General features: G+C 41.8%; 1 protein-coding gene across 3 annotated transcripts in view; it reads left to right on the forward strand.

The window, feature by feature from the left end:
- LOC148010701 (phosphatidylinositol 4-phosphate 5-kinase 9-like) overlaps positions 1-26,145 on the forward strand; it is a 186,820-nt gene that overhangs the window by 38,676 nt on the left and 121,999 nt on the right. For 2 of the 3 annotated variants that reach the window (XM_087671279.1, XM_087671276.1), the window contains exon 3: positions 21,399-21,566. In XM_087671279.1, coding sequence (XP_087527405.1) covers positions 21,399-21,566 — 168 coding nt within the window. The remainder of the gene's footprint in view (positions 1-21,398; positions 21,567-26,145) is intronic. The other variant, XM_087671278.1, reaches the window with a different exon arrangement.

A 26,145-nucleotide genomic window follows, 5' to 3' on the forward strand; every position in this document is an offset into this window, starting at 1 on the left:
GGAAAGAGTTTAAGGAGATGTTCAATAAGTAGTTTTTACCTTCATCCTTTAAAGCCGATATGCAACAAGAATGGGACAAGCTGAAGCAAAGTCAAGGAGATATATTAAGACATATATCAAGAGGTTTATAGCTATGTCTCTTAAATTTACATCTTTTAATGAAGTTTCTTTCAATATGAAGATAAGAACGTTAATCCATGGATTACATCGAATAGTATGATGAGCTGTTAAGATGACAAAGTGTGATACTTCAGAACTAGCCTAAGATGTGGCTCTAGAAATTGAAGGACTACATATGCGATGGATACTTGGTAAAGCCTTACAAAAAGAACCTTAAAAGAAGAAGACCAAGATGTTTGATGGAAAAAAGTCAAATAAACAAGATCTAAGCGTAAGGATGGAGGTACACTACCTTTGCCAACTAAAAAGAGGCTAACATATCAGTAGTAGTCAGCAGAATATATAAGAGAAGGGCGATGTTTCTCTTGTGGAGAAAAAGGATATATGGCTGGTCAATGCCCTAACAAGGCAAAGAAGGAAAACTAGCCCCAAAAGACACCTCAAGCAAATGTTGTATCCAAGGAATCGTTTCAATAGGATGAAACTCCATTAGAAAAAAGAAAGCTTTTTATGGCTTGGGATAAGATTTCTAATGAGCTTTTTTTCATTCATTTTGATATACGGACTACATATTGTTATATCCATCCTCAGATTCTTGAAGCTCTATATCTATCAAAGGAGAGGTTTGAAATACCAAAAATGTCAGGTGCTACTTTTCAAGGAATGGAGTCTCAAGGTACTCTCATTTTTGGGAAACTATGAATTGAGATAGGAGATTATGTAGATCATGAAAGTTTTGTCATGGGAGATCTTGGTCATTGTGATATTGTATTAGGAATACCTTGGCATTGAAGAATAGATCCGACCATTGATTGGAATTAAAATAAATTTAGATTTCCTTTTTAAGAGTAAAACCATATCTTTTGATGTGGGAATGAAAGGAAACTCTATTCCCATTTTATCCCATGTACAAATTTATAAAGTAATCAAAAAGTCTATTTCCTCATACTTGATTTTTATCAAAGATTCTAACAAAGAGTCTAGAATTAAAGAGTCAATCTCAAATATAAATGAGGAGTGAATGAATTTTTTAAAGGAGTATGAAGATTATTTTGTAGACACTTGATGAGTTATCCCTAGAGAGGCTAGAAGATCATCACATTGATCTCATTCCTAGGAGCTCATCTCAAATAGGCCACCTATTGTGTGAGTCCAACACAATAAAAGGAGATTACAAAGCAAGTGAATGAGCTCTTGGAGAAGGATCTAATAAGATCCAACTTCTCAGAAGGGTCTAATAAGATCAAACTTTTCACCTTTTTGCTCTCTAGTCCTCTTAGTGCAGAAGAAAGATGGATCTTTGCGCATGTGTGTGGATTATAGGGCCCTCAACAAAGTACAATTCGGAATAGGTTTCCCATTCCAAGAATTGATGATATCTTGGATAGGTTGGATGGATCCAAAATATTCAGCTGGATTGACTTGAAGAGTAGCTACCATCGGATAAGGATTGCTCCTTAAGGTATTCATAAAACAACATTTAGGATAACTTTGAGTTTGTATGAGTTTCTTGTGCTACCATTTGGTCTCACCAATGCTCCTGTAACCTTTAATAGAATGATGGAAAGAAGCTTTAGAGTACATCAGAAGTTTATAGGTACTTTCTTTGATAATATTTTGATGCATTCAAAAGATGAATAAGAGCATAAGCAACACTTGACAATAATGTTTCAAGAACTCTATAAACACAAACTCTATATGAATGTCAAAAAGAGTGATTTTTTTATAGAAGAGATTCACTACTTGGGCCATATTGTATTAAAAAATGGAATTTAGATGGATCTAGAAAACATCAAGGCTATTGTAGAATGGCCAAAATTGACTAGTGTTCTTGAAGTTCGAAGTTTCTTGGGATTATGCTCTTATTATAGGAGATTCATTAAATGGTGGCATTTCGATGGACCAAACTAGAGAATGAAGCTTTTAAAGCTCTAATATTCTATATCAGCAAAGGATATGTTAATTATATCTAATTTATCAATTTTTTTTTTTGTAGAATGTGATGCTTTAGGAGACTATATTGGTGCAGCTTCTTAAACCAAGAAGGGCATGCAATTGCTTATGTGCAAGCAGAAGGTTGCAAAATGTAGAAAAGAATGCTACTACCTATGAAAAGGAGTTGCTGGCCATAATTCAGGATTTAAAAGATTGGAGACACTATCTTTTAGGTGGAGAATTTCTCATCAAGACAGACCATGACACTTTGAGAGATTTTCTCAACCAACCCAAGATTTCTAAGAAGCATAGTCAATGGGTCAATTATTTAGCTCAATTTAACTTTCAGATATTGCATATTCTTGGGAAGCAAAATAAGGTAGATGATGCCCTATCAAGAAGATCTTAGATTCATGCAATGTCCATGATTCATCATATAGATTTTACTGGTATAAGAGACATGTATGGTTTTTCATCAAAATCATTTGGAAGAGTTTATAGCTTGTTAAAAAGGTAAACTTGTATGTTATCAAAGATAGATTTCTTTTGATGGAGAATAAGTTGTGTGTTACTGAAGATTTCAGGTCTAATTCACATGATAACTGCGAAATGTGTTTCATTGGCATTGAAACGTGAAACTACTGAAATGTTTCACTGAAACATGAAATGTCTTGAGTGAAATGGGTGATTGAAACAAGATTTTTAAATGGAAAGCAATTGGATTTTCGTGCTTTTTTGAGAGTTTTTAGAAACTTTGCATATATGGGAGATATCATTTATTGACATGAAAGGATATGTATGGTATAAATGTGTAAGTTGCAACTCGTTGTTTATAAATAGAACTATCTCATATATATTGTTCAACTGTTTCACTTGGCGTTTTGCTTGGGACTTGCCCAAAGGTGAAACGTTTCGGGATGAAACACAATGTTTCATGGGTGAAACATTTCAGGGGTGAAACATTTCACAGTTACCTTGGGCCACCTAAGTCATGTTGCTCCTTAAATGGCTCATTGTGGTATTTTGGCCACAACCAAGGCACTTGAAATGTATTTCTTTTGGCTAAGTCTTCGATGAGAGATTGAACAATTTGTTAGAGTGTTTTGTGTGCCAAAAGATGAAGTTTGATCACCAAAAACCTATAGAGCTTTAACAGCCATTGTCGATTGGAAAAGCATTGCTATGGTTTTTTGGCTTGCCAAAATCAGGAAATGACAATGATAGCATATGGACTATTATTGACAGGTTCAACAAGCAAGCTCATATCATTTCAGTCAAGAAGACTATCAAGTCTCAACATATGGCTAGAATATTTATTTAACAAATCTTCAAGTATCATGGGTTATCATAATCCATCGTGGGTGATAGATTTACGAACCACTAGTCTCTTTTGGCAAGCTCTTTTTGAAAATTTTGGTGCACAACTTACTTTTGTTAGCAGCCTAGTTAGCTCATGTGTGAGTTTGGGCTATGCCTGATGTTACTAGGGTATTTAGGCATTTTATGGTGATCATTATGATGGTTATTTAAGCATTTATTGCTGCCGGATCAGCATTAAATGTTGGCCGACCTACTGCCATTTTGTTGGAAAATGGCAGCCAGCTACTATGGAGAGAGAGAGAGAGGAGAGACAATGACAGCAAGAGAGTGAGCTGAAGAAAAAAGAGAAGAGTGTACTTGCTAGAATGAAAGATAGAGTGAAAGTACAACTTATGTTTAGGTCAAGGGTTGACCTAACCAGCCTTCCATCAACTAACTAGAGTTAGGTTTATTTTACTCTAGAGCCTAGTGTCATTACTTTAAGTTTCTAAGACACTAGGTGTACACACCTTACATTGACACTTTAATAAGTGTCCACACCACACAAATTACATTGGGCGCTTCGCATAGAATCGGAAAATTCTAACATCCCCTTGTAGTGCCAATGTGATAAAGTACAAGGGTGATCAATCACCAAAGGGTAACAAGTTTAAGGACTTTCGAAAAGCCTTAAAACTTCTTGCGTGGTAGTGCCCTGATGAAAATATATACAACATTTTTCTGTGTGGGTACATACATCAAACTGATCTCTCTTGTATAGCACCTCTCTCTGACATAATGGTAATGCACCTCTATGTGTTTCATGCGAGCATGAAACACAGGATTTCGTGCTACTGCAATAGCACTCTGGCTATCAGAAAGAATGGGTGTAGGACCCTCTAATGGTAAATGTAGTTCAACCAACAATCTGCGCAACCATACACATTCCACTGTTGCTGTGAAGGCTGTCCTATACTCAGCCTCATAAGACGAGGTAGCCAATGTAGGTTGTTTCTTGCCTAGCCATGAAATGCATGAATGGCCTAGAAAGAAAGTGTCGACTAGTAGACTGCCTAGTGTCTGCATCACCAGCCCAATCTGAATCACTGGAAGCCTGTAAGTGCAAGTCTCCCCCCTAGAAAATAATAATGCATGTGACTAAGTACCTTGCAAATATTTGAAGATCCGCTCAATAGCTTGCCAATGTATGGCCCGTGGGCTATGCATATATCTGCTCACCTGAGATATTGCATACTGAATATTAGGGCGTGCATTGCAAAGATAAATAAGACAGCCAATAGCATGGCTGTAAATTGCAACATCAGACATCTCTTCGCCATCATGCATAGACAACTTTAAGCCTGGCTCCATAGGAGTGCACATAGGTTTGTAATCTTGTATACTAAATCGATGTAACAGCTTATCCACATATTGCGACTGTGACATGATGATACCATGCTGATTTTGGGTGAATTGAATCCCTAAATAATAGTGTAGGCAGTCCATATCTGACATAGCAAATGCATGTTTTAATTCAGTCTTAAAATCTGCAAATTTTTCTTCTGTAGGTCCAATGAGTAGCATGTTATCTACATAAAGAATGATAATCAGAAAGTCCCCCCCCCCCCCCCCCCCCCGCCTTATTCTTAATGTATAGAGTGGGAGCAGTTGGACTATTTTTGAACCCTTTGCTAGCCAAATAAGTATCAATTTTGGAGTACCATGCACGAGGAGCCTGTTTGAGACCATAAAGAGCTTTATGCAGCTTGCATATCATGTTCTCTTTCCCTTTAACCACAAACCTTGGAGGTTGTGACACATAAACATCCTCATGCAAATCCCCATTCAAGAATGCTGACTTAATGTCCAACTGATGTACTTTCCAGCCATAGCAATTACACATCTCACCGTACTCATACGGGATGTAGGAGCAAAAGTTTCTTCATAATCTATGCCCTTCTTCTGTGCATAGCCTTTTGCTACCAACCGTGCTTTGTACCTGTCAATTGTACCATCAGCCTTGCATTTGAGTTTAAAAATCCATTTTGTGCCAATGGCCTTCTTGCCAAGTGGTAAATCCACAAGATCCCATGTAGAGTTAGTGGCAATAGAGTCTAACTCATCCTGCATGGCCTGCATCCAATGTACATCTTGTTGAGCTTCGTCCAAGGAAGTAGGCTCATCATCATCCAATAGTGAGCTCATAAACACATGCTCATCACAATCATCTACTTCCGTAAAATCAATCAAATGTGCCCCCTTGCATCATTTGTTGCATTTTTGGCAGCCCTTCTAGTGCGTTGAGGTATAGGAGCATCTATTTTACTCTCCTGGAAAGTTTGTAACAGCCATCTTGTGACTATTTTGGCTGCATTTACAGCAGCCCTTTCATGCTTTATTGCTTCTTCCATTGCATGTGGCAAACCATCATCGATACCCTGCTGTTCGGGAGCATATGTTGCAGCAACAGCTTGCTGTATTAAGTTTGTCCTGCCATTTACAACAGGCACAAACTCCAAAGTAAGTGGAAAAAGACCCTCAAAGATATCACCAATGTCATGGGTGGCTGGCATTTGAAACTGATCATGTGAAAATGCAACATTTTTAGCAAATAGGACATCCCTATTGACGAAAACTTTCTTCGTGTGTGGGTCATACAAGCGATAGCCCTTGCTCTCCGAACTGTAGCCAATACATATGCATTTTATAGCCTTGTCATCAAGCTTCCCACGAAGCTCTTTTGGAACATGTGAATAGGCTATGCAACCAAATACCCGAAAGTAGTCTACTTTGGGTTTCTTGCCATGCTAAGCTTTGAACGGTGTGATCATCTTCAGTGCCTTAGTGGGTGCATGATTCAACACATGATTTGCACACTGAAGGCCTTCTAGCCAAAATTTATGAGGTATCCCCTTGCTTTTTAGCATACAATGAGTCATCTCCACAAGAGTCCGATTCTTCCTTTCAGCAACACCATTTTGCTGAGGAGTCATTCTAATAGTGGCTTGATACGTAATGCCATGATCAACCAAATATGTCTCAAAAGCACGAGACATGTACTCCCCCCCTCTATCTGTGCGAAGTGTCTACACTTTTAAGTCAGTTTCAGCTTCAAGCTTTGCAACAAGATGTTTGAAATGCATGAACACATCGGATTTTGCCTTCAGCCCATACACCCATGTATACCGAGAGTAGTCATCAATAAATGTAACAAAGTGCTGATGACCTCCAAGTGCACGTATCCTCATGGGACCACAAACATCAGAGTGAATAAGCTACATTTTTCAGACCGCACGCACTACACCATCCTTTTGAAGGCAAACCTATACATCTTGCCCAAAATACATCCCTCACATGCATGAGGAGGTGGAGTCTCCACTGGAGGCAATGCATCTACTATATGACACCTTTGAAGGGTCATCAAACTCCCAAAGCTCATGTGTCCATAGCGGGCATGCCATAGCTCCGCATTTTGCATAGAGGGCGAAAGACTAGTGGCTGCTAAAGCATCATGAGATTGTCTGTCATATGTATCCAACAAAAATAGATCTTTATGCAGGGTGCCAGACAGCCTAAGTGAATAATCCTTCTCTCTGTCTCTAACAATGCATTTGTCATCCTCAATGATGACCTGAAAGCCATGCTTATTAAAATCAGAGATAGATAACAAGTTTTTTGTAATGCCAGGTACAAACAAGACATCTAGAAGCATGAAATCACAACCATCTGTAGCAGTAATAGTGATTGTCCCAATGCCACATACATCATAACTGTTGCTGTTTCCACATGTAACACGCTTCCTAGGAGGGGATGAATGCAAATAGGTAAACAAACACTTCTTGGAAGTGATGTGCTTTGATGCCCCACTGTCAAAATACCATGTTTGCTGCATTTCAGCAGCATTAAATGCTGAATTAGCCATTGAAGAATCATAACTGCATGTGAGAAATGCATAGTCCTCCTCTACAAAGTTGACTGAAGTATCATCATCAGTAGATTTGCTGGCTGATGTTTCTTGGACAACCAAACCGGAGTTCTTTTTCTTCTCTTTAACCAATCTCTTTTTGCATTCATCGATATAGTGACCGGGCTTCTTGCAATAGTGGCATTTTTCCTTTTTTTTAGTCTTTTCTGTGCCTTGGACAACCTTATTTGATGGCTGTCCAACATCACCCTTTTGCTGATTTTTTACATTTTGCTTGACTTTTCCTTTGCCTTTGAACTTGGAAAGCATAGCCACATCACCTGAACGCAATGCCACATTCTTCCGAGTCTGTTCCTCTTGCAACAGGAGGCCTTCCAACTCCACAAATGTAAGGGGTTGCTGCCCCCCCTCAAAGACAACATCAAAGAGGCGTGGAAACCAAGATATGACTCTGGAAGAGAGTTTAGTGTGATGCTTACCAATTCAACATCCTAAATGACCTCATCAACATTGAGTATTGCTCATGCAAATCCTGTATGTGAGTAAGGTGCTTTGTCATGCTATCACCTTCATCCATGGTTACATTGGCCAACTCTCTGCGGAGATAGGATATCTTGGCCTCGTTGCGTGCTGCAAACATACACTAAAGTACATCCCATGCTGATTTTGAGATCTTACAAGACTGAATGTGCGGAATAATTGTCCTTTTCACTGACAAGGCAATCAAAGAAAGTGCCTATGCATCTTTTGAGTCCCATTTCCTCTGATCCTCGGTAGGAAGGAGAGGAGGGGCAGCAACAGTAGCAGCATCAATGCCACCAGCAGCAGCACTAACAATCTGTCCTCGAGCATTCGTTGAGGTATTTGAGGTGCAAAACCTCCTGGTCGCTGCAAATCACCTGTAACATAGTCCCAGAAGTACTTTGCTACAAGAAGGTTACGGACCATAAAACTCCACAGCGGGTAGTTTGAGCCATCAAGTTTGTCCTCCTAAGTGAGGACACCAAGGATGTTGCTCTGATTATTTTTCCCCTGACGTGCCATGCTGTCAATGATAGATAAAAATCTGCAGCCAAATACTTCAATGCTGAAGTATAGAGTATACTCCTCAGAGTACCAAAATCCCCCACGGGATTAAGAAACAAGTACCAAACTATTACTCAAATGCCAAAGTGTGCACAATGCCACCCAAATCTGCACTCAGCAGTAAATTACAGCACTATACTGCTGTATCACACCCATCTCGAAATGTGTGCCCACAGAAGTACAAAATATAGCAACTTAATGTTGATTCTTACCAAAATTTACAGAATTTTTTCAAAATTCTCTGCCCAATCTAAGTGTAACAGCAATTAAATGCTGCTGTATTGCTTGTTGCTTGCCTTGGAGTGCGTATTGGGCAAAAGGCCCAAATTTCTTTCTAAAATTTCAAAGAAATTGAAGAAATTTGTACTTTATAGTTGGAATTTTTATAGAAATGTCACCTCGGAATGCGTGGCAGCAATGAACAGCAACTGAAATCTACCTCGTGATGTGTGCCGGATCCAAAAAACTGAAAAGCCCCAAATTTTCTTGAGCCAATGTGGAAGAAATTGCACAATGTCTACGAGTTTGGTAACAATTTGCACAAAGGGCCTCCAATCGGGCAAAAGCCCCAAATTTTTGGGCAGCACGAGCTGAGATTCGAGAAGAGATGGCTGAAGTAGACTGGAAATTCCAAAAATTTCGAGAAAACCCCAAATCTGAAAATTAGGGTTTCTGCACTTTTAGGGTTTGCAGAAATTGGCGGGCAGGACTGAGAAAATGGCAGGCAGAGTTGAGAAAATGGCAGGCAAAGCTGAAAACAGCATTAGCTCTTCCAAAACAGCAGCTCCTCGGGCTGCGTGTTGGACTACGCCCAGGGCTGCGTGTGGGACTGCGTGCAGGGCTGCACGCAGGCTGAAAACAGCAGATCTGGAGCAGATGACTGAGCTGGACAGATCTGGAGCAAATGGACAGATTTGGAGCTGATGGCTGACCTGGACAGATCTGGAGCAGACAAGAGATGGCTCACCTACAACTCTTCCACTTCAGGAGCACCTCACAGCAGCTGAAAACTCTTCCTCGAGCTGAGAACCAAGCTGGCAGCAGTAGGACCTTGGGTGGGATGGCACCAGCTGACGGTGGCTGAATGGAATCCGCGCGTACGAGTTGCTTTGATACCAAATGTTGGAAAATGGCAGCCAGCTATGGAGAGAGAGAGAGGAGAGACAATGACAGCAAGAGAGTGAGCTGAAGCAAAAAGAGAAGAGTGTACTTGCTAGAATGAAATATGGAGTGAAAGTATAACTTATGTTTAGGTCAAGGGTTGACCTAACTAGCCTTCCACCTACTAACTAGAGTTAGGTTTATTTTACTCTAGAGCCTAGTGTCACTACTTTAAGTTTCTAAGACACTAGGTGTACACACCTTACATTAACACTTTAATAAGTGTCCACACCACACAAATTACATTGGGCGCTGCCCATAAAATCGTCAAATTCTAAGACATTTATGACACTATTTTGGTCTATTTATTCAAGGGTTCCCTCCTTAGTTAGTCATCCATCACCTACAGGTTTTGTTGAAGAGAGAGATTTGGTGCCATTGCCTATGCAGCCAATGACTCATTGTTGTACACAAATTTCTTATGTTTGGTATATGGATTCCATCTCTTGAGAATTCTTTTGAGTTCTCTTCTTTGCAATGTTCTTTTGTGTTTTCTCTTCTGTGTTTAGTAGACTTTTCATGACTGCTACACACTATTTTACAGCTTGGCAACAGTTGGCTACTAGCCCCTTGCCCATTGCCCTGTTTCCAGCCTTCTATAGGCTGTGTTTTTGGTCTAGCAGGCTGCATTTCAATTTTTGCTTTATTTTATTAGTGATCAGTCTACATTTTGCTTCATAGCTACTATTGTGTTTACTATGTTCAATGTCTTTGCAGGCTAGGCAATAGCAATTTCCAGCTTTTGACAATGTTTGTTGGCTGCAATCCATCTCTTTTCTCTATTTTGGCAATCATTTTTGTGATTATCTAGTGTACATTGTGTGTGGACTTTGTTTAGTGCAGTCTATGCTGCTGTTGTGGGTGTACACTCTCTCTCCTCCTCTTTGTTCCTTTATCCTCTCTAGATGGCTCCCCCTTGTTGTTCCACTAATGATAGATTATGTGGCTTATTACCTAACATGGAGTGTTGTTATGAAAGCATGTTTTGTGCAGAAGTGATTATGGTATGTTGTGTTTGGAGCTTGTGAGCGTCTTGAGCATCCTACTCCCCTTCTAGCCGATTTTGACGAGGACAATTATGAAGAAGTTCTGCTCACATGGGATATTGATGATGCTTGTGCATATTCTACTCTTCTTCGTTGCATCTCTAAAGAAGTCCTTTCGGTAGTCACCTCTTACAAGACTTCTCTAGTGATTTAGGCGAAGCTTTAGATGTTGTACGAGGCTCCTTTGCTTATGCATGCTGTCACTCTTTATGGGTAGCTCTAACAGATGAAGTTTGAGCCGAAGGTTGCAATTTAGTCTTTCTTACATCGTGTCACATAGATACAGGACCAACTTTGACACATGTAGTCGGTTCTTCCAAAGGCTCATCTTGTGGGAACTGTGCTCTACAAGCTTTCTTCAGAGTTTGATGGAGTGACCAATGCTTTGAGGGCTTAGACGCTATCAACACTTATCAGTTTTCTACAGATGTCCTCGATGTTGCTTGAGCATGAGACGTCTTTGAGGTTATAGGGGAGGCTTCCATTGCAATCTGGTGGCTTCAGTGAGGCCTTTATAACTTCAGAGAGGGTGACAGGAAGAAGTCAAAGACCCAATGTTATTATTGTGGTAAGAAGGGATATTTGCGCAAAGGATTGCAAAGAGTTAGCGGCTTCGCGGAAGGAACCAAAATGACTAGCAAGTCTTCAGTCCGATTTGCCCCTTGATTCGGGCAATTGATTGGCATTCAGCTGCTTTGATAGAGATGGAAAATACCCCAAATTTATTGATTTACTGGTTCCTCCACTTGACTTTGACTAAAAACAGCTTCAACCTTGTTGAATCCAAGTCTTGGAGCTTCCAATTTGTGGCATGCTTCTCGAGGCTGCTGGTAAATCCTAATTTTTGCTGTAGATTAGGGTTTACTGCAGAGAAATCTGAAGTTTCTCAGTCTCTGGTGATCTCAATGCTGCAATCTTTGAAGCAAGGTTGTAGAAAGACTGGGAGATGAGAGAGAATGCTGAGGAGAGAGAAAATTCAAACTTTCTTCGTGAAGAACTCAAGAAAATCTATCATCTACTGTTGTTGCCCTGTCTCAACAGCTTGTAGATACAAAGAAGTGAAGAAAATTAGGCATTTACTGCTGCGGCCTTGTCTCAACAGCCATGTAGATGCTATCACTTGCTGTTGATTGGTCTTTTGCTGCCCCTCCAGTAGGCGTCACCTTCATTAGAGGCAGTTGCACCTTGCGTTTGGTTCCTAGTTGCTTTCTACCATTCTGACATCACTCCACAGTTGGCGTTTCACTCCCAGAGGTTGTGTTCATCTCATCAGGCTTGTGTTTGCAAACGGAAGCTTCATCGATTGTCTCCCTACTCGTAGGTACCACTCTTCATCCCTGTGTTTGTAGATTTAGAGGCTCCTCACCGTTCGACGGCAATCTCCCTGCTTCAGGTGACACCTCCTCATCCTGTGTTTGAATACTCTGAGGCTTCTTCGACAGTCTTCTTACACTTCAAGGCTTCCTTTGTGCTATGGCACCCTTGTATCAGATTCACTTTATCAGCATGATTCATCTTTCATCATCTTTTGTGTTACTTTTCTCTCTCAATGTTTGCTGTACACTGTGTTTTCCCTCGCAAATTGTACCTCTGGTCACTTAGTCATTTTGACAATTTGAACTTGCTAGACTTCAACTCATGCATCAAGGAAGTCCCTCTAGAACTTGTGCACCTGTATACTTGTATAGATGGGGCTAACCTATCCCACCTCACCACCATCTCGCACTCCCCTCTCTGGCACTAGAGAGTCGTAAGGGATGATTGCATCACCTGTACTAGAAAGCAGGAGGGGCTGCCAAGCCCTTCTTGTGATCTGAAGAAGATGATCCTATCTATGCCTTGGCCTTGGCCCTAGTTGGAGGATCCAGGTCAGAGTCTAACAAAAAGGATGACTTAGTGAAGGATCCTGCTTCTTCTTCCAGGGGCGCCAGTTTTAGGGCCAATAGGGTATCTATTGTCCAAGATTGTAAGTTAATTTGCATTTCTCAGTTTTGTAATAAATGTTACTGCTATAACTAAGTTGTAATTAGGGAATTACCACCCATCCATGGAAGGAAGACTGGTTACAATGGCCAAGAAATCCACAATCCCATCACTGAGATTGTCCCTCTCCGAAAGGGATGGGGATACAAGGGAACCATCAGAGGAGAGGGCGGGGGAATGGGAAGGAACTTGTGGAAAAGATGGTGCACAAGCGGGAACGAGTGCAACAATAGACAAGTGCCTCAAAGGACCTTGCATAAAAGAAGGGGAATGGAGCTTGTAAAGCCCACTTTGCTGCCAATCTGTCATGATAATAGTCCATATAGAAGAATCCTCAATACAAATGGCTTGCTCGGCGAAGACAACTTGGATACCAAGCCTAGTAAGGCCATAAATTGAGAGGAATGGAAAGCCCAAGTCCAGAACATAGAGAGCCTGTGAAAGGGAGTTTGAAGCGCGGTTGGGAAATAAAGGCAAAGTGCCAATACCACTAATAGGCACCGAAACAATGTTATTAATAGTGATTGAACCCTCAGAAGGGCATAGATTCTACAACAAATCACCTTGTGGATTCATATGACTAGAAGCTCCACTATCAACCAGCTAAGGCCTCTTAGAAGATGAGGCAACCACTGAAGAAGGCTCCTCCAACTCAACAATATGAAGGAATAGTGACTCATGGATAACCGCTGCAGTAGAGAGTATTGGGTATCTCTTCTTAATGCTATATACTCGCTTTTTGGTCGTTCAAACCTCTTTTTTGTCCTTTGTAACGCTTTTAGGTGCACCACTTTTTAGTGGAAGGCTACCACTTTTTATTATATATGATCAATTTTTAGTGGTTAAAGTCCACCTTGCAACTGTGGAACACCACTTTTAAGGGGTATTGAAAATTAAACTTCACCGCTTAGGAGTGGTTGGTTAGGTTTGGATTGTTGTATTTTACCATTGTTAAGCTCTAGAGCATCACTAGAAAGTGGTATTTTATATAGTAACAAAGCAAAAAAGTTTATTTGCACATATCTATTCTACAGTCTTGACACCTTACTATAGTCATCATGAATTGTCACCTATGTAGATTGCACATTCTACTTTATATGGTAACAAGGCAAAAGTTATATTTGTATATAGCTATTCTATAGTCTCAACGCCTTACTATATTTTCATTTTAATCAGCCTTTGAGTTAAACAAGCCCCTTTTTGTGCACAGTCTCTCCACATGCACAATTCTTGGGGATTTTTGCAACATTTTCTAAAAAAATTGGGGCGTTTGCTTGGAAATCCTGAATTTGACTAAAATTTTGGGGATGTGTTTGGGGCCCAAGATTGCCCAATTTTGTGTCAAAAAATTGGGGCTTTTCACATCGAGCCCAAATTACACAGTTTCAATGACTAAATTTAGGGCTTTTGTGAGATCTTCCCAAATTCATCAATACTGAGGCCAATTACACCTTGTACATTGACATTTGTGGATATTGGAGCCTTTTTAGTTGTAAATTCGTCCTTGCCATCATACAAAAAATTGTAAGGCTTTTGGCCTTTGCTTTGCTTTATTTTTGTGCTGCTCTTGTAGGTGTGCAAGGAGGCTTGTGTAGCCTATTTGTGCAAACAGCTTGAGATGGAGCACATGACAAACCTTGCTTTGGGATCTATTGAGCCTGCTGTAAATGTCCAAACAGATGTATTACAGTAAGTTGCTATTGCTCCCCATGCCTCTGAATAGCCATTAATTGATCATGGTATGCACCCCAAAGTGGAACATGTAGTTGAGTAAGAAAGGCCTGCTGTAAATGTAGTAAAAAAACTCCCTCACCTCAACACACTAAAAGGGTTGCTAGAGAGGTAGCACATGATGCACAGGGGGCACATTTGGTTGATACTATAGACGTAGAGCCTCCTTTTGATGAACTTGTGTTTATGAGCTCACTATTGGATGATGATGAGCCTACTTCTTTTGATGAAGCGCAGCAAGATGCACATTGGATGCAAGCCACACAAGAAGAGTTGGACTCTATTGCCACTAACCATACTTGGGTTTTTGTTGAGTTGCCTCATGCCAAGAAAGCTATTGGCACTGAATGGGTTTTTAAACTCAAACACAAAGCTAATGTCACCATTGATAGGTATAAGGCACGTTTGGTCGCAAAAGGCTATACCCAGAAGAAAGGCGTACATTATGAGGAGATATTTGCTCCTACATCCCGCATGAGTAGAGTAAGGTGTGTTATTGCTATGGCTGCACATTATGGTTGAAAAGTGCATTAGTTGGACATAAAGGTATCATTCTTGAATAGTGACCTTCATGAGGATTTCTGTGTTTCATAGCCTCCAAGATTTGTGGTGAAAGGGACAAAGCACTTGGTTTGTAAGTTGGATAAGGCTCTTTATGGTTTAAAAGAGGCTCCTCATGCATGATACTAAAAAATTGATGCTGTTTTGGCCAGCATTGGGTTCAAAAATAGTCCAACTACTCCCAGTCTCTACATCAAGAATGAAGGGCCGGGGGGGACTTATTGGTTATCATTCTCTATGTAGATGATATGTTGCTCACCAGACCTAGAGAGGATAAACTTGCAGATTTTAAGGCTGATTTGAAACATGCTTTTGCTATGTCAGATATATGCTGCTTACACTATCGTATGAGGATTCAATTAATCCAAAATCAGCATGGTATCATCATGTCACAGTCGCAGTATGTGGACAAGCTCTTACATAGCTTCAACATGCAAGACTGTAAGCCTATGAGTACTTTGATGGAGCCTTGGTTGAAGCTGGTCCATGCATGATGATAGTGAGATGGTTGATGTTGCAATCTACAGCTAGGCTCTAGGCTATTGGCTGTCTTATTTATCTTTGCAAGGCATGCCCTAACATACAATTTGCAATATCTCAAGTGAGGAGGTTTAGGCACAGCCCATGGACATGTTCGAGAAGGAGATGGTAGCTATCAGCTCAACACACATTGTAGACAGTAGAGAGAGTGAGAGTGTAGACAGCTCGACATATGATTCATTCACTAGTGTGTAAGTCAAGTACAAAGTACAACCCTTAGACCTTAGGGTTGTGTAAGTGCCTTAAGGCGCATCCACATTTGAAAGTATGTAAAGTATGGTTAGTGACCGAACTATGTAACATAAACACACAAATAGTGAATAATGTGACTGGGAAAAGAAACCTCTCTTATGGAGAGTAAAAAGTGTTCCAGTGTCCTACTACGGATCACCGACACTCCTCTGTGAGCATAGGCATGAGTCAAACCCAACAAACCCCCTCTGGAGTGAAAAATGATCAGCATACAAGGATCATCCACCAAAGGAGATTAAATTTAAAGTATTGCGAAATGCTTCAAATTTGTCGCAAGAAAGAGCTTTGGTGAAGATGTCTCCCTATTGTTGTTGGTAGGACAGTAGTTAGACAACGATGATCTCTCTTGTATGTAGCCTTTCTTTGACAAAGCGATAATGTATCTTTAACATCGGGTTCTGTGCCACTACAATGACACTTTGATTGTTAGTAAACAAAGGAGTAGGCTCCGTGACAGATATATCAAGATCAGCCAACAAACGTCTCAGCCATACACATTCAACTGTAGTGAAAGCTACCTTGTATTTAACTTCACAAGATGGTGTGGCGACAATGGATTGTTTCTTGCTAAGCCAAGAAATGCAAGATAAGCCAAGAAAAAAAACAGTTTCCACTTGTAGAGTGATGTGAATCAAAATCACCAACCCAATTTGAATCACTGTAAGCATGTAATTGCAGTAGTTTTCCCTTGGTATCAAGCAATCCAAGAGTCCTAGTACCTTGCAAGTAATGAAAAATACGCTTCATAGCTTGCCAATGTGTCATGTGTGGGCTGTGCATATATCTACTCAGGGCTGAAATTGTAAACTAAATATCTAGCCTTGCGTTGTATAAATAAATGGGACATCCAATTGTTGAAGCATATGTATGAATGTCAAACAAATCACTCTCATCATGTAAAGACAGCTCGAGTCAAGTCTCCATCAGTGCGGTAACTGGCTTGTAATCCTGGAAGCCAAATCTCTCAAGGAGTTTATCAATATATCTGGATTGTGACAATCCAATGTCTCTAGCATCATGAATAAACTGAATGCCCAAATAGTAATGCAAAGGTTCCAAATGTGACATTTCAAAAGCTTGCTACAAATTTTTCTTTAGTGCTGAAATCTAATCAGCATGTGTCCTTGTGAGCAGAAGATTATCCACATAAAGACAAATGACCAGCAAGGGTCCCCCCTCTTTGCACACATAAAGAGTAGACTCTGATGGGCTGTTAATGAACCCTTGGCCGAGTAAAAAGCCATCAATTTTTGCATACCAAGCTTGCGAAATTTGCTTCAAAACATATAAAGCCTTTTTCAGCTTGCATACCAAGTGTTTGGATCCTTCAACTGCAAAACCCATGGGCTACTGAACATATACTTATTCTTGAAGTTTCCCATGTAAAAATGCAGTTTTAATATCAAGTTGGTGCACAATCCAACCATAATGGGCATCCAAAGCAACCATACACCTAATGGTGGTCGTACGAGATGTAGAAGTAAATGTCTCCTCATAATTAATTCCCTTCTTTTGTGCATAGCCTTTTGCCACAAACTTGGCTTTGTACTTATCAATGAATCCATTTGCTTTTCTTTTTAGCTAATAGACCCATTAGTACCAATGGGTTTCTTTCCAACCGGCGATGTAACTAAATCCCATGTTTGATTCTTCATGATTAAATTCAGCTTGCATTGCTGTCCCAATGCACACTCTGTTGTGCATCCTCAAAAGAATTAGGCTCCTCATCATCAAGTGTGTGTGCTTCCATAACAAACTCCATTGTATTAGCATGATCATGTAGACGTACTTATCTTCTAGTACGACTAACAAGAGGAGCATCCAAATGATTGTCTTTTAAGGTTTGCAAGTACCATCTAGGCATTTGTCTAGTCTTTTGATTATGTACAATGCCCTTGATGAACCTCAAGTTCAGCATCTTACTGAACATTCAGATCAGCCATAGGTTCAAAATTTGCATTGTTTAGTAGAGTAACTGGCTGAACATTTTGTTCATTTAATGAAGGTCAAGCTATGTCACCAAAAGAAATAGGCAGCAACTCTTCAGACACATCATTTGCAGCCTGATATGTGTCAAAACCACCCAGAGATAATTCTGATTTTTCATCAAAAATCACATCCCTACTAACAAAAACTTTCTTGGAAATAGGATCATACAATCTGTACCCTTTACTCTCATTGTTGTACCCCACAAATATGCACTTGGCAGCCTTATTGTCTAACTTCTTTCTCAATACTTTGGGAATATGAGTATATGCAAGACACCCAAAAGTACGAAAGTGACCAATAAAAGGTTTATTGCTGTTTCAAGCCTCAAAATGCGAAACATTTTCAATTGCTTAGTAGGGCATCTATTCAAAACGTGACAAGCACATATAATTGCTTCCATCTAAAAACCATGTGGCATGTTTTTAGCTTTCAGCATACATATGGCCATCTTCTTGAGTGACTGATTCTTCCTTTCTGCAACCCCATTCTGCTGTGGAGTATATGCAGTAGTATACTGATGTACAATGCCTTTTTGCTTCAAAAAATTATTCAGCAAAGAAGACATGTATTTCCCCTCTCATTCTGAACCGAGAGTCTTAATCTTATAGACAACTAGATTGATTTTCCACAAGTGCAGTAAAAGCAAAAAATGCATTATACACTTCTGACTTTTTCACCAATGAATAGACCCAACAAAAGCGAGTAAAGTTGTCAATGAAGGTGATAAAATAATAACATCCACCAATGACCTTGTCTGTATAGGTTGACATACATCCGAATGCAGAATCTACAACCTAGCCGTTGCCTTAAAAGCAACATCACGAGGAAAAGGGAACCAATGCATTTTTCCCAAAATGCATCTCTCACAATATACTCAGGAGGTCTCTCCAAGAGAGAGAAACCATCTAATATTTGAGTACGTTGCATAAGCATCAATTTGCCATAGTTAACATGCCCCATGCGAGCATGCCATAACTCTGCTTGTGACATAGCAGGAGTAATAGTAGATGCCAAATAGATTGATTGATCAATTGAATGAGCATCTAACTCATACAATCCATGATATAATGTGCTAGTCAATACCAAAGTCAATAATTTCTTATCCTTAACCATGCATTTGTGATCATCAAATGTGACTTGCATTCCACATTTTGCTAAAGAAGAAATTGACAATAAATTCTTCTTTATCCTTGGCACATATAATGCATCTTCTAAATGGAGAGTAGAGTCATCAATGGCTTTCAAGACAATCTGTCCAACACCTCTAACAGGATAAGATGCATTGTTGGCACATTACATAGATTTGCCAACAGGAGCTATAATAATAGAGGGAAATAAATCCTTGCGTGATGTAACGTGCTTAAAAGCGACCACTATCAAAGAACCAACTGCTAGCATCCTCTGTAGAGTTGAATGCTCTATTAGTCCAAGAAGAATCATAACTGCAAGTGTAAAAACGATAGTCATGGTCAACAACAAACGATGCGGACTCTATAGTAGTAGCAATAGAAGGTGCATCGGAAACAGACATCCCAAACTCCTCATTTTTCTCCTTGGCAATGCATTTCCTGCATTCTGTGATGTAGTGACGTGCTTTTCACAATAATGTGCCCTTCTTGGCTTACGTGCCCCTTGCTTCTTCTTCTTTTGTGAAGTGCTTGAACTTTTAGAACTCTATGGAGCATTCCTAGACTAACTGCCTTGACCCTTCTGTCTTGCCATAAAAGCTTGTTTAGAGGCTACAACATCCACCCCACTATTCTTCCTTGTTTTCTCTTTTTCCAGCAACAAACTAACCAACTAAAGAAAGGTAAGTGGATGTGGAGAAATTTAATGTTGTGTGAAAGGCCAAATAAGAAGGTGGCAAGGAATTCAAACTAGTAGAGATCATTTGTGCATTAGAATAATACTCATCTACATTCATCAACTGCTCATGCAAGTCTTAAATTTTGTTAAGATGATCTTGCATAGCATCACCTTTGTCCATCTTCACATTTTCAAGCTCTTTTTTTAAGAAAGAAATGCGTGCCTCATTTTTTCTAGCAAACATTTGCTCAAGTGTAAGCCATGCTACTCGTGAAGAAGTAGTAGACCGTATATGTGTTAAGATGATCTTGCATAGCATCACTTTCATCCATCTTCACATTTTCAAGCTCTTTTTTCAAGAAAGAAATGCATGTCTCATTTTTCCTAGCAAACATTTGCTCGAGTGTAAGACATGTTACTCGTGAAGAAGTAGCAGACCGTATATGCGGGATTATGGACTGTTTAACTATCAATGTAATAAGTGACAATGCTTGGGCACCTCGAGTGTCCCAAGCCTTCTATGCAACTGTTCTTTGGGGTTGTTCTTTGTGGAAGTAGTTGAGCTGAAGCTAACATCTGACCATGTCCTCCTTGGGGAGGAGTTGTAGGAGCCACAACTCCAAGACAGACTTCTTCACCACTAACATACTCCCAAAGATTTTTAGTAATGAGCACATTCTTCATCATGAAGGACCACAGAGAATAGTTATTGCTATCCAATCTATTCTCTTTAGATACATATGTGAATACATCACTTTGTCCTTGATTGGCCATGATAAATGTCACTCTTACAAAGTGGGCAAGAGCAATAACCAAAGCTGGATTAACCTGGAAATCTGCAAATTTCTAGAAATTACAGCAAACTCCAAGCTGTAATTAACAAAACTGTGTCACATTTGATCAATACTATCCAATATGCTGAAATTTCCACATATTTCAGCAGATAGCACTTTGTACAATGCACGAACAGTGCTCAGCAGTATGAGAAATGCAAAAGCTCCAAAATTTAACTGTCCAATGTGCAAAATTTCAATCAATTTGAGACTGGATCTTTAGTTCATGTGCCAATGTTTGCCACTCATGCAAAATGCCCAAATTTTTTGACCCAAATTCCAATAAATTTCTGCGATTTGCGCCCAAGAGCACTTTCTGGAAGAGAAATGAATAGTTCTTGCAAAAGTCCCCTTCTATAGCTCTGATTTCTTGAATAAAATGATAAAATATACAAGTCACATCTGAGACGAGCCGAAGATGAGCCGCGTGGATGCCAGAACTGCAGGTGAGACTGCCCGAGTTGGTAGGCGGCGGCCTGATGAGCTGGACGAGTTGGCGGTAGGTTGGCAAACAGGGGCAGGCAGGCGAACAGGGCATCTAGAACTGGCGGTGGAGCTGTCGGAGGTGCTGCACAGATAGTACAGGGGGCGGCGACTGCTGGACAGGGAGGTGGTGGTTGCTGCTGGGCAGTGGATTTTAGGGATGTTGTCTGGCATGAACTTCCACATGTACTTGCATCCAAGTTTGAGCCTTGTGTTGTGCCTTTCCCACATTTGCCTCTTGCCACATTTCACACAATTACATGTATTCTGTGCACAGCAAATGGCTTTTAAGTTTCAGTGCTTTTCACCTCCAATTTACATACAACATTTCTCAGTTGTTGATGGTATTACTGGCACACCTTTTTTGGAAAAACGAATGCAGTTTCTTTTGATCATTTATTCTCAAAGCATTCCACTATTGAATGCTGTGTGTCCTGTTAGAGGTCTTCAAATGTGAAAAAGGTCAGTTATCAAGTTAGCATTCCCAAATGAAAAATGAAAAGCATACAATTTGGCTTAATGACATGTAATCAGAGAAAAGGTGATAAGAATGTTTAATTTCTTAAAGTAACCTTATATATCTAATAAGGTTAGCAGCATCATGCTAGAAAAGGTAGTTATGAATAATATATCAAATTTTTCCTTTAGGTATTCTGTGGGAAGAAGCATCCACGAGCTAGAACGCGATTTAGAACCTGATCACTTCAGTCGAAAGGCAAGATTACATGTCAAGTTTCCAAGAAAAGGATCTCAGTTGACTCCTCCACACCATTCTGTTGACTTCAGGTGGACAGATTATTGTCCCCTGGTTTTCAGGTTTCAATTTTTGTCCTTTTTATTCAAACTGTACAAATTGAAAATTTAGGAAGTTAATCTTGGATAAAGGTGGCTCATGAGTCATGACACATGGTTTCATTCAAACTGCTCATGCAAAGAGAGCAGAGTTTTCTGCTGAGGTGCAGGGGCTATGAAGGAACCTAACAAATTTCATGCTTGGTAAGTTAATGTAGGCTATGATAACTGGTGGGTTAATTGGCACTCAAATATGCTTATGGAAGACTGGGTTCCAATGTGTGATATGATGGCTGGTTCACCAATTCAAATATCGATGTTCAATTGAAAGAAAAATGAAGCATGCAATAATCAACTGTGTTGTTATCCTGAATCCAGGAAGCTGACTGCTGCTCCTTGCCCTAGCTTGTCTGGCACTGTCTCCTTGCAGGCTTTCTTAGTTGTCGAATCCACATTATTTATTGATTTCAAGTGGATAGATTGTCCCCTGTGTTTGAGATTTCCTTTTTAAATGTGTTTCCTGTTTTTTAACAATAATACATACAAATAGTGAAGGAGACCAGAAACTGTAGACAGTGAACTCTAGCAGGAAGTTAGTCCTTGATAAAAGTTGCTCATGAAACACAATTTCATTCATAGTGCTTCATGTAAAGGGAAAGCAGGATTTTCTGCCAAGATTAGATGGGTTGTGCTCATAACTGTCCTGCTAATGTAAGTTGTTTTTAAAATGGAGACTGTAAGCTCCAGTCATCCAGTCAAACGAGTTCTGGAAGGGTTAGGTTTCTTTTTTTTGCAAGTAAAATGTGGCTAAATATATTTCTCAGAATGCTGATTACAAGGGAGTTCTCATGCTCAAGAGACTAGCTGGAGCTGATGCAAATCACAAATACATCATGTATACAAGCCTCTCAAGGCGGTCTAGGGGGGCATGGGGGCAAGAAGCCATGGAGGGGGCATGTATCGCCATCTGGGGCTACCTGCCTGCATCATGAAGAACAGGTCCTGGCAGCCCCAGGTGCGCAGAAAGTGAAAATGGAGCTTCTGATGAGCCCGAGACTCGCCTTGCACTTGGTTGCATCGGCCACAGAGGGAGTGGACGATGGAAGTCCAAAGCTCTACCAAAGTCGCCTGTACTGAAAGGCACTCCCCGCCAAAAACCTCCCGACAACGTGTCTTCTAGATGTGCCATCCTGTAAGACTCCCTACGATCTCCTATACCTCTGAGTGGTTTGTTGTGGGCTCCAGTACTTGGTGGCTGGGTAAAGCCTCCAAGCCGACCATTGCGCAAGACCCAACCTTTGATGAAAATCGTGTCCTGCATCCCGGCCGCATACTGAAGGTGATGGCCTTGGCTGATTGCCTGCCAGCGAAAGGCCCCCCACGAGATACAACCAAGGCTGGGTGCCACATGACGGAGAATATGGCAGGCACCTCTCCACACGAGCTATGCCGCCTCGCAAGACCAAAGGCAGTGCTTTGGGATTTCCAAGTGCTGCTGTGGGCAGCACTTACACCCTCCATCCAATTGCATCTAGGCCAGCCAACTCCCAACCACCAGACCTCCATGTGCCAAAAGCCAAAGGAAATGCGACACCCTCCTTAGCCTCCAGCTGTCCCAAAGGCAATGCGAGAAAGTCTGACGGAAGGCATCCGTGATGCTGTGCTACGCTCAGTATCTGATACGCGAAGGCGCCCAATCCATGTCCTCCTGCATCAGTACATGTCTACCAATCCTGGCTTTGTACTCCAAGAACCTTTGGAGTATCTTAGTGGCTTCTTGGCGACCGCATTGGCCAGCCATAACCACTCTCTAGGGTCCCACTCCAGCTCATCAAGTGGCCTGCACTCCCATATCCAGAGGCGCCACTCCTGGAACTCCTCCCAGTGCACATAAGGGTCTAGATGCCATGTCTTCCCTTGGAGAACCACACGAATCCTCTCCAAGGAAGGACAACAATCTTCTCATCCTACTGCCCTCTGTCAAGGACCAAACGCCCCCCATCCTGCACGGTGAAGAAAATCCTGTAGGAGGCGCCGCCCACTCTACCTGTCACTTGTAGGGGGATACCTGTTGCCGGTGAGAATCTAGCGGCCCACACCTCACCAGGCTCCACCGGCTCTCTCATCGGGGGGTTAAGCCACTCCTGAGGGATCGCTGAGTCAATCTCCCTTCTCCTCACCTTAGCTCTTCATTGACAACTTGATACCCGCTGCAACACCTCCTGATCCACCATCTTGTGCACCTCCCGCTATGTCATGATAGTACGAGTAGGACTAGCCTCCCATCCAGCCCACTGGATGTGGGGGCACTCGCTAGTCTATATCCCGTCCCGATCTCTGATGTGGGGGTTTCAGACCACCAGCTGGTGGTCTATCTCCTCCTTGCATCCTGGGGGACCTGTGAATTAAGACCTTGCGGAGGCCTTGCCACACACATTAAGTAGGCTGCGGAGGAAGGAAGATCTAGGTGGCGTGATTTGGGCAGTTGTGAAGATCCATCTCAAGGACGACCTCCAACTACCACCAAGCCTTGATCTGCACTCCTGGAGACCCTCCTGCAAAAGGACCTTCCAGGTTTGCCATCCTGGTGTGAGCCCACGGACTACTAGCTTGCCCAAAAGGGCAAGGCTTTGGAACTCTGGGTCTATGATCCCAAGCCCTCCCTTGGACCGATGCTGGATGATGGTCGCCCACACCACCTTGGCTGAAGAATCCCTGGAATTGTCTAAGTCGGCCAAGAGAAAATTCCGCACTAGGCTGTAAAGCTGAACCACACAAGACGAGGAGAAGCACCAACACGAGGCAATGTACCAAGCCGTCGCTAGGAGGACTTGGTTAACCACCAGGGCTCGGCCCGCTAAGGAAAGGCGGACACTACTCCAGTAGGTCAGCTATCCGCTTGATAGAATCGAGAATTGGAAGAAACTGCTGGGCAGGAGTGATGTGGAGTCCCACTCAGAACCCTAGGTATTGGACGGTCTGTCCCTTGCACACCCATCTGAAACCCAAGTGGACGCCCCACTTCGTACTAGAGTCTGGGTCTGTAAGAAAATCAATCGACTTTCGCCAGTTGATTTTCGCTCGAGCTGCAGTGCAAAACACCTCCAGAGCTACTCTCACTCTCTCTAGCATCATCTCATCATCCTCTATATAAAGGGCAGTATCATCTGCATACTCTATATCTAGCAGCTCCGTCTCCTCCCTCATCAAAAGTCGGAGGCCAAGTAGCCGGCTCACATGATCGGAGGAAGTAGGACATCGCCTTTGCAAAGAGTAAGAATAGATACGAGCAAGAGGACAACCTTGCCGGATAGATCTCTCCAGCTGAAACCCCTTCCCCCTCTTGCCACCTATGAGAACCTTGGTAGTGGCCGATCTGTAAAGTGCAGAAACCCCTCAGATCCATGCCTTGGGGAAGCCCAATCTCACCATGGTGCCCTCTAAGAAGTCCTAGTCAACTCTGTCATAGGCCTTCTCGAAGTCCAAGAGTAATACAACCAATCCCTGACCACTGTGCTGGGCCCATTCGGTCACCTCTCAAAGAAGGTGAAAACATTGTCAAGGATGCTTCTATCCTAGACAAAACCTGTCTGTGTGTCACGAGTGATGTTTGGAAGCACGGGGCGGAGTTGCCTATTGATCATCTTAGCTAGTGCCATATAGGCCACTAACAACAAGGTGATCGGTCTCCATTCGGATAGCTCCAACCGGTCTCCCCCTTTGGGGAGGAGACTAATGAGACCTATCGATAGACTCCTTGGCATTCATCCTGAGCTGAAAATCTCCTGAAAGGTTAGCAGTAGGGGGTCCTTCACCACCTCCCAGTAGGTAGTGAAAAAGGCCTTCGAAAGACATCCTCTCTCGGGTATTTTTTGCCCATCTTGTGCATGGAAAGCCTTCGCTAATCCCTTCTATGTAAAGGGGTCTAGAAGGGAACATCCCATCTCCTCTGTGACGAGGGACGGAATGCAGTCCCAAGCCTGTTGTCTACACATTGTCCCCTGGCTGATATTGCCTCTTGCTGAAAAAGGTGTCTATAGTAGTCCATGGCAATCTCTATTACTTCATCTGGGCTAGAGTGAATCCTCCCATACTGATCACGGAGGCTGTGAATTTGATCTCTTGAGGTGTGAGGCTGATTCACTTGAAAAAACTCCGAGTACATCTTGTCCCCCTTTCGCGCCTAAAAGGCTGCTGAGGTATGGAAGGAAAACTCCGAGCGCCTGTCCTCAAGATCAGCGAGGGCTGTCCATGCGCGCACCTCTTGCGTGTGGAGAGTGGGATCCCCTCGTGCCTCCTGGAGTAGTCTCTACATGGCTGCTAGGTCTCACCAGAGTGCTCTCTTCTTCTCCCAACTCTACTGCTTGGCCTGTGGGGTTGCCTCCTGGCAAATCCTGCTTGACTTGGTTAAGACCTCTGCAACCTCTTCTGCGATCTGGTCCCTCCTGTCCCAATCCCTATTCCAAAGCTGCTCAATCTGCCTCCTCATCTCCTTCCTCATATAGATTGAGTTAGGGATCCGACAGGATCGCGTGTCAAGGGCTGAAGTTGGAGCATCAAGAGTGAGGAGAACCGGGCAGTGATCAGACAAGGTGGTGCCAGC

Source organism: Lygodium microphyllum, chromosome 29 (genome assembly GCF_053477565.2).
Source record: "Lygodium microphyllum isolate KBCC chromosome 29, Lygodium_microphyllum_v1.1.10, whole genome shotgun sequence".
Classification (NCBI taxonomy): domain Eukaryota; kingdom Viridiplantae; phylum Streptophyta; class Polypodiopsida; order Schizaeales; family Lygodiaceae; genus Lygodium; species Lygodium microphyllum.